The sequence below is a fragment of the Pelodiscus sinensis genome, chromosome 1 (genome assembly GCF_052426305.1).
Source record: "Pelodiscus sinensis isolate ZL-2025 chromosome 1, ASM5242630v1, whole genome shotgun sequence".
NCBI classification, from domain to species: domain Eukaryota; kingdom Metazoa; phylum Chordata; order Testudines; family Trionychidae; genus Pelodiscus; species Pelodiscus sinensis.
The window spans coordinates 342,388,522-342,397,359 of record NC_143052.1 but is presented as its reverse complement, the minus strand read 5'-3'; the positions used below and the strand labels follow the sequence as shown (position 1 = coordinate 342,397,359).

Sequence of the window (8,838 nt, the reverse complement as noted above, 5' to 3'; positions counted from 1 at the left end):
GAACAAAGAGGTTAGGAAATATTTACAGGATGGGGAATTCCATTTTGGAAAACAGTGACTCTGAAAAAGATTTGGGAGTCATGGTGAACCTGTATAAATAAGAGAATAGAGAGGTTATTTTATCTCAGTATTTATCACTGGTGTGACCATTGCTGGAAAATTGTGTCCAGTTCTGATGCCTGATAAGTTAAAAAGGATATAGATATACTGGAGAGGGTTCAGAGAAGAGCTATGACAATAATTAAGGAATTAGAAAACATGCCTTATAGTGGTAGACATAGGGGCTACGTCTACACTAGCATGATTTTCCGGAAATGCTTTTAGCCATTTTAGCCATCGGGGCTTTTTTGCGCAAAACAGTACTGTGCTGTCTACACTGGCCCTCTTGCGCAAATGATTTGCGCAAGAGGGCTTTTGCCCGAACGGGAGAAGACCAGTATTTCCGCAAGAACACTGACGATCTTACATGAGATCGTCAGTGTTCTTGCGGAAATTCAAGCGGCCAGTGTAGATGATTTTGCGGAAAAACTTGCCAGTCTTGACACAGCCAGGGAGCTCAATTTCTAGGGATACATCTAGACTATGGGTTTTTTTTTGGAATTCCAGATGTATCCCAAAAAAACTTTGCCGTATCCAGGGAATGCATTTGCTCTTCCGCTTTTTTTTGCAGAAGACTTTCTTTTGGAAGCCCCGTCTTCCTTGTTCCATGAGGAAGAAGGGATCTTCTGAAAAAAGGGAGTCTTTCTGAAATTTGGTCCAGTGTAGATGGACCAAATTTCAGAAAAACCTCTTCCAAAAAAAAAAAAAAAAGCGGAGTGCATTTTGCTTACCTTTTTCCACAGAAACGTTGTAGTCTAGACATAGCCTAGATGATCACAATGAGCACTTCTGGCTTTAAAATTTGTGAATCACAGGCTGGAGCTTTTTCCTGTTTTTTTCCAGGATGGGTTGTAGATTACTAATGATGTGTTGGAGAGGTTTTAGCTGAGGACTGTAGGTGATGGCCAGTGGTGTTCTGTTGGTTTCTTTCTTGGGCTTGTCCCGTAGCAGGAGGATTTTGGGTACACATCTGGCTCTGTTAATCTGTCTCCACACTTCCTCATGTGGGTATCATAGTTTACAGAATGCTTGTTGAAGATCTTGTAGGTGTAGGTCTTTGTCTGAGGGGTTGGAACATATGTGGTTGTACCTCAGTGCTTGGATGTAAACAATGGATCGTGTGGTGTGTTCGGGATGGAAGCTGGAGGCAAGCAGGTAAGCATAGCGGTTGGTAGGCTTTCGGTATAGGGTGGTGTTTATGTGACCGTCACTTATTTGCACTGTGGTGTCCAGGAAATGGACCTCCCGTGTAGACTGGTCCATGCTGAGGTTGATGATGGGGTGGAGGCTGTGGAAATCGTGGTGAAATTCTTCCAGAGTCTCCTTCCCATGGGTGCAGATGATGAAGGTGTCATCGATGTTGCGTAGGTAGAGAAGGGGTGTAAGTGGACGGGAGCTGAGGAAGTGTTGTTTCAGGTCAGCCATAAAAATGTTGGCGTATTGTGGGGCCATGTGGGTGCCCATAGGAGTGCCACTGGTCTGGAGGTATATATTGTCACCAAATCTGAAATAGTTGTGTGTGAGGATAAAGTCGCAGAGCTCAGCCACCAGTTGTGCTGTGGCATCATCAGGGATACTGTTCCTGACAGCTTGTATTCCATCTACATGTGGAATGTTTGTGCAGAGAGCCTCTACATCCATGGTGGCTAGGATGGTGTTTTCTGGAAGATCACCAATGCATTGTAGTTTTCTCAGGAAATCAGTAGTGTCACGGAGGTAACTGGGAGTTCTGGTGGCGTAGGGTCTGAGCAGAGAGTTCACATATCCAGACAAGCAAAATGCAGGACAATGTAGCACTTTAAAGACTAACAAGATGGTTTATTAGATGATGAGCTTTCGTGGGCCAGACCCACTTCCTCAGATCAAATAGTGGAAGAAAGTAGTCACAACCATATATACCAAAGGATACAATTAAAAAAAATGAACAAATATGAAAAGGACAAATCACATTGCAGAACAGAAGGGGGATGCGGGGGGGGGGGGGGAAGGGGGAGGAAGGAAGGTAAGTGTCTGTGAATTGCTGATATTAAAGGTAGGGAGAGTGGGATGTTTGTGAGTTAATGGTATTACAGGTGATAATTGGGGAAACTGTCTTGGTAATGGGTGAGAAAGTTCAAAGTCTTGTTAAGTCCTTGTTGACAAGTGTCGAATTTTAACATGAATGACAGTTCAGAGGATTCCTTTTCAAGTGCAGATGTAAAAGGTCTTTGTAGCAGAATGCAGGTGGCTAAGTCATTTAGAGAGTGTCCTTTCTGGTTAAAGTGGCAAGAAACTGTTTTCTCTTTGTGATCTTGTCTGATATCTGTTTTGTGGGCATTAATCCTTTGGCGAAGTGTCTGAGATGTTTGTCCAATGTACATAGCAGACGGACACTTTCGGCACATGATAGCATAGATTATATTTCTGGATGAGCAGGAATATGTGTTCTTGATCTTATAACTCACTTGGTTAGGTCCAATAATGGTATCAGCAGAATGAATATGTGGACAAAGCTGGCAACGGGGTTTGTTGCAAGGGAAGGTACCAGGGTTGGTATTAGTGTGGTATGTCCTGTGGTGGTTGGTAAGAATCATCTTGAGGTTAGGTGGTTGTCTATAGGAGACTATGGGTCTGTCTCCCAGAGCCTCTTTGAGTATGGTATCCTGTTCCAATATAGGCTGTAGTTTATTGATAATGTGTTGGACAGGTTTAAGTTGGGGGTTGTAGGTGATGACAAGTGGTGTTCTATTGTTGGTTTTCTTGGGTCTGTCTTGAAGTAGATGGTTTCTAGGTATTCGTCTGGCTCTTTCAATTTGCTTTTTTATTTCTCTGGGTGGGTAGTTGAGATTTATAAATGCTTGGTAGAGATCCTGAAGCTTCTGGTCTCTGTCAGTGGGGTTAGAGCAGATGCGGTTGTATCGAAGGGCTTGGCTATAGACGATGGATCGTGTGGTGTGTTCTGGATGGGAGCTGGATGCATGTAGGTAACTGTATGAGTCGGTGGGTTTTCTGTAGAGAGTGGTGTCTAATTTTCCATTGTTGATTTGTACGGTGGTGTCCAGGAAGTGGATCTCTCGTGTAGAATGGTCCAGGCTGAGGTTGATGGTGGGGTGTAGGTTGTTGAAATCTCTGTGGAATATCTCCAGTGTTTCTTGGCCATGTGTCCAGATCATAAAGATGTCATCGATGTACCGTAGGTAGAGGAGGGGTGAAAGGGGACGGGAGTTGAGGAAACGTTGTTCTAGGTCAGCCATAAAGATGTTAGCATACTGTGGGGCCATGCGTGTACCCATGGCTGTGCCGCTGATCTGGAGGTATAAGTTGTTCTCAAACTGGAAATAATTGTGGGTGAGAACAAAGTTACATAGGTCTGCTATCAGGTTGGCAGTAGTGTCCTCTGGGATAGTGTTTCTAATTGCTTGTAATCCGTCTTCATGTGGGATGTTGGTATATAGAGCTTCTACATCCATGGTGGCAAGGATGGTATTATTGGGGAGGTTATCGATGTTTTGTAGTTTCCTTAGGAAGTCAGTAGTGTCTCGGAGATAGCTGGGGGTATTGGTTACGAAGGGTTTGAGAAGAGTGTCTACATAGCTGGATAGACCAGTAGTGAGCGTGCCAATACCAGAGATGATGGGACGTCCGGGGTGCCCAGGTTTATGGATCTTGGGAAGTAGATAGAACAATCCCGGTCGGGGGTCAGAAGGTGATTCTGTGAGGATTTGTTCCCGAGTAGCTGTGGGGAGGCTTTTAAGGAGACAGTGTAGTTTCTTTTGGTAGTCCAAGGTGGGGTCAGAGGGGAGAGGTTTGTAAAATGTGGTGTTCGAGAGTTGTCTGGTTGCCTCCTGGTTATAGTCGGCCTTATTCATAATGACCACAGCACCCCCTTTGTCAGCTGGTTTGATTACAATGTCCAGGTTGTTTTTGAGACTCTGGATGGCATGGTGTTCAGCGCGGCTAAGATTGTGTGTCGCTTGTTGTCGTTTGCGAATAATGTCAGTCTGTGCGTTGTTGCGGAAGCTGTGTATATAGAAATCCAGATTGTAATTCCGACCGTCAGGGGGAGTCCATATAGAATTATTTTTCCTTTGGTGTTGGTAGGGGGGATCTGGTAGGTCAGATTGATGTTCAGTGGTGGTTTGGAAATATTCTCGGAGACGAAGGCGGCGAAAAAAAGCCTCAAGGTCACCACAAAATTGTATCCAGTTTGTGGGGGACGTGGGGCAGAAAGAGAGACCCCGGGACAAGACAGACTCTTCTGCTGGATTGAGTTTGTAGCTGGAGAGGTTAACAATATTATCCGGTGGGTTGAGGCAGTTGCTGTTGTAGCCAGTGGTATGGAGCAGGTTAGAAAATTTATTGTCTTTTCTTTGTTGTAGGGAATAGAAATGTGTATAGTAGATTTCTTGTCTGGTGGAACAAAAGTCTTGCAAGGTGTCAGTCGGTGTGGATGTTTGTCTTGAGATGAGACGATCTAAGTTAGAAATGTCATTCTTGATGGTTTTCTGTTTCTTGTATAAAATACTTATCAGGTGGTTTCTTAATTTCTTGGATAGTGTGAGGCAGAGTCTTTCACTGTAGTCAGTGAAGTATGTTGATCTTAGTGGATTGTTCACTTTCAGTCCTTTGGGTACGATGTCCATTTTCTTGCACTTGGATAGAAAGATGATGTCTGTCTGTATCTGTGCGAGTTTCTTCATATGGTTGATGGATATCCAGACAGTCCTTCAGTGAGAGTGCCAATGCATGAGATGATGGGGTGTCCGGAATTTTCAGGTTTGTGGGTCTTGGGTAATAGAAGGGTGTGTTGATTTGTTCCTGTGCTTGTGTGGGGGAGAGTCCTGAGCAGATGGTGTAGTTTCTTAGTTTATTCCTTAGTGGGATCTGAGGAAAGTGGCCTGTAGAATTGGTATTGGAGAGTTGTCTGGCTGCTTTCTTTTGGTAGTCAGTCCTGTTCATGATGACAACAGCACCTCCTTTATCAGCCTCTTTGATTATAATGTCAGAGTTGTTCCAGAGGCTGTGGATGGCATTGCGTTCTGCACGACTGAGGTTACAAGGCAAGCGATGCTGTTTTTCCACAATTTCTGTCTGTGCACGTCGGCGGAAGCATTCTATGTAGAGATCCAGACTGTCATTTCAACCCTCAGGAGGAGTCCATGTAGAGTTCTTCTTCTTGTGCTGTTGGTGGGAAGGTATCTATGTGTCAGTGCACTGTTCAGTGTTGTGCTGGAAGTATTCCTTGAGATGGAGACGGTGAAAGTAGGCTTCCAGATCACCGCAGAACTGTATCATGTTAGTGGAGGTGGTGGGGCAAAAAGAGGGTCCCCGAGATAGAACAGACTCTTCTGCCGGGCTGAGTGTGTAGTTGGATAGCTGGGTGAGTTAGGGGTACCACTGCTGTGGCCCCATGTGGCAGGTGTGATTTTAGACAGCTTACAGTCCTTTTTCCTCTGTAGAGGAAACATTGTTGGCACATGTATATGCCATCACGTGCCAACAATGCCCCTCTGCTATATACATCGGCCAAACTGGACAGTCCCTACGTAAAAGAATAAATGGACACAAATCAGATATTAGGAATGACAACATACAAAAACCTGTAGGGGAACACTTCAATATCCCTGGACACACAATAGCAGATCTAAAGGTAGCCATCCTGCAGCAAAAAAACTTCAGGACCAGACTTCAAAGAGAAACTGCTGAGCTACTGTTCATCTTCAAGTTTGACACAATCAACTCAGGATTAAACAAAGACTGTGACTGACTAGCTAACTACAAAAGCAGCTTCTCCTCTCTTGGTATTCACACCTCCAGATCAGCTACTAAAAGTGGGCCTCATCCTCCCTGATTGGATCCACTTTGTCATCTCTAGCCTGATTCTAGCCTGCATATTTATACGTGCGTCTGGAAATTTCCACTACATGCATCTGACGAAGTGGGTCTTTGCCCACGAAAGCATATGCTCCAACACTTGGGTTAGTCTATAAGGTGCCACAGGACTCCTCGCCGCTTTTGCAGATTCAGACTAACACTAATAGACTGTCCCTCTGATATGGGACAGGCAGTCTCTGTTGCCTATGCTGTCCTTCGTTGCAACTGAAAGGTTGGCTGTGGGCATCTCCTAACCTGTCAACTAGGTCTGCCAACCCTCCAGAATGGACCTGGAGTTTCTCGGAATTGGCATAAGAACATAAGAACAAAAGAACATAAGAACGGCCGTACTGGGTCAGACCAAAGGTCCATCTAGCTCAGTATCCTGTCTACCGACAGTGGCCAGCACCAGATGCCCCAGAGAGGGTGGACCGAAGACAATGATCAAGTGATTTGTCTCCTGCCATGCCTCTCCAGCCTCTGACAAACAGAGGCCAAGGACACCATTTTATCCCCTGGCTAATATCCTTTTATGGACCTAACCTCCATGAATTTATCTAGCCTCTCTTTAAACTCTATTATAGTCCTAGCCTTCACAGCCTCCTCTGGCAAGGAGTTCCACAGGTTGACTACACGCTGTGTGAAGAAGAACTTTCTTTTATTAGTTTTAAACCTGCTACCCCTTAATTTCATTTGGTGTCCTCTAGTTCTTCTATTATGGGAACTAATAAATAACTTTTCTTTATCAGCCCTCTCCACACCACTCATGATTTTATAGACCTCTAACATATCCCCCCTTGGTCTCCTTTTTTCTAAACTGAAAAGTCCCAGTCGCTTTAACCTCTCCTCATATGGGACCCGTTCCAAACCCCTAATCATTTTAGTTGCCCTTTTCTGAACCCTTTCCAAGGCCAAAATATCTTTTTTGAGGTGAGGAGACCACATCTGTACACAGTATTCAAGATGTGGGCGTACCATAGTTTTATACAGGGGCAGTAAGATATTCTGAGTCTTATTTTCTATACCTTTCCTAATAATTCCTAGCATACTATTTGCCTTTTTGACTGCCGCTGCACTCTGTGTGGAAGTTTTCAGAGAACTGTCCACGATAACTCCAAGATCTCTTTCCTGATTTGTCGTAGCCAAATTAGCCCCCATCATACTGTACGTATAGTTGGGGTTATTTTTCCCGATGTGCATTACTTTACACTTATCCACATTAAATTTCATTTGCTATTTTGTTGCCCAATCACTCAGTTTGGTGAGATCTTCTTGGAGTCCCTCACAGTCTGCTTCTGTCTTGACTATCCTGAACAGTTTGGTATCATCTGCAAACTTTACTACCTCACTGCTTACCCCTTTCTCCAGATCATTTATGAATAAGTTGAAAAGGATTGGTCCCAGGACTGACCCTTGAGGTACACCACTAGTTACCCCTCTCCAATCCGAAAATTTACCATTTATTCATCTATCAACCTCTTGGTGACAATGGAAAGTAAATCCTGGAGATTTTAAAAGGAATTTTGAAGAAAACAACATTACGTCATGTGTGTGTGTGTGGGGGGGGGGGGGGGTGGAGGGAAGCCTCTCAGAACAGCTTTAGTCAGAGTTGGCACAAACTTCAGTGACTCTTATTGCAACATTTCATAACTTCACATACAGTTGGATGTAGGACACAAGGGGATATTCAAGTTCAACAGATCAAGGCTTTAATATGAGCCCTCACAAGGCATCCTTTGTACAAAACACAGCACATGACAGTGGTGAATACAGGGGTTCCAGAATGCTACAGCAGCAACAGTGTGTTGGGGGCCTGGGCCACCTGCGCTGCAGGCTGGGAGCAGGTGCTGGGGAGAGTGTGCCCTGCATGCTGGAGGGGGGTGCTGCCTTGCCCGGGTGGGCCCTGGGAAAGGCTCCTGGCCATTCACCCTCAGGACTGTCCTAAGCAGGACCAGGCCTCGCTCCTCTGTTGCCATGGTAACTTGCTCCCGCCTCCAAAGTTAGCCTGAAAAATGTTTTTCTCTTCTCACGTGATAAAAACACCTCTCCACGTGATGCGAGCACAGCTGTCTATCCATTACAATTATGCTATCCAATCAGCATCACTGTCTCCTGCGATTATCCCGCCCCCCCGGAAGTATTTCAGCCAATCAGGAGGCAGTTGAAGGTCTACCCCTTTTAGCGTATGACTAGGGCGGGAAGGTCTGAAAGCATCGCGGATTGACTCTAGCCTCCACCAATACTTGTGCCGTCACGCAGCTCGGAGTCCCACCTCTGATACGTATGGGCCAATCAGCGGCCGGGTCCCTCTCCCAGCACTGCGGTAATATGGCTCCTCAGCGAGCCGTCCCGGCTGGGTGCTGCGGCCGCCGCCGCCATTAACCCCTCGCTGTCCGGCGGCGGTGACGGGGCCACAGGGTCGATGCGCAGGCGCCTCATGCGCTCCCGGGCCGCCGCCGCCCTCCCGTGAGGATGAGCTCGGCCGCCGGCCCCGCTGCGCTGCCCCCGGGCTCCAGCAGCCGGGCCCTGCATGTGGAGCTGCCCTCGCAGCAGGTAGCCAGGGGGCGGATCTGTGGGGTGACGGGCAGCAACGGGGATGGTCACTAGGGTGGGGTGGGGGTGATGGGGCAGGGGTGGGGGACGGGCATTGGCGTGGGGGGAAGGGACAGGGCTGGTCTCTGGGGCGGGAGCGATGGGGTCTGGTTGCTGGGGTGGGGAGTGATGGGGCAGTTACTAGGGGAAGGGTGGGGGCAATGGAGGCTGGTTACTGGGGTGGAGGGAGGGATGTGGGGTGGTAGCTGTGCTGAGGGGGCGGTAAAGCGAGCTAGTGGGTGCTAGAGGTAGGCATTCCCGAAGAGGTTATGAACAGGTTAGGCACATGCTGGT

At 46.7% G+C, this 8,838-nt stretch overlaps 2 protein-coding genes across 3 annotated transcripts in view; one reads left to right on the top strand and one right to left on the bottom strand.

Moving 5' to 3' along the window:
• Positions 1 to 836: 836 nt before the first annotated feature.
• Positions 837 to 5,667, bottom strand: LOC149525989 (uncharacterized). Its single transcript, XM_089775781.1, has one exon. The coding sequence runs from the start codon at positions 4,776 to 4,778 to the stop codon at positions 2,166 to 2,168; it is 2,613 nt and encodes an 870-aa protein (XP_089631907.1). The 5' UTR covers positions 4,779 to 5,667; the 3' UTR covers positions 837 to 2,165.
• A 2,537-nt stretch (positions 5,668 to 8,204) lies between these two features.
• UVRAG (UV radiation resistance associated) overlaps positions 8,205 to 8,838 on the top strand; it is a 127,384-nt gene continuing 126,750 nt past the window's right edge. The window contains exon 1 of one of the 2 annotated variants that reach the window (XM_075919535.2): positions 8,205 to 8,505. In XM_075919535.2, the coding sequence (XP_075775650.2) occupies positions 8,425 to 8,505 (81 nt within the window). In that variant the 5' untranslated portion in view covers positions 8,205 to 8,424. The remainder of the gene's footprint in view (positions 8,506 to 8,838) is intronic. The other variant, XM_075919534.2, reaches the window with a different exon arrangement.

Bases quoted from the DNA above. Each gene is read 5' to 3' on its own strand.
- LOC149525989 (XM_089775781.1), bottom strand. From the start codon at position 4,778: ATGAAGAAACTCGCACAGATACAGACAGACATCATCTTTCTATCCAAG.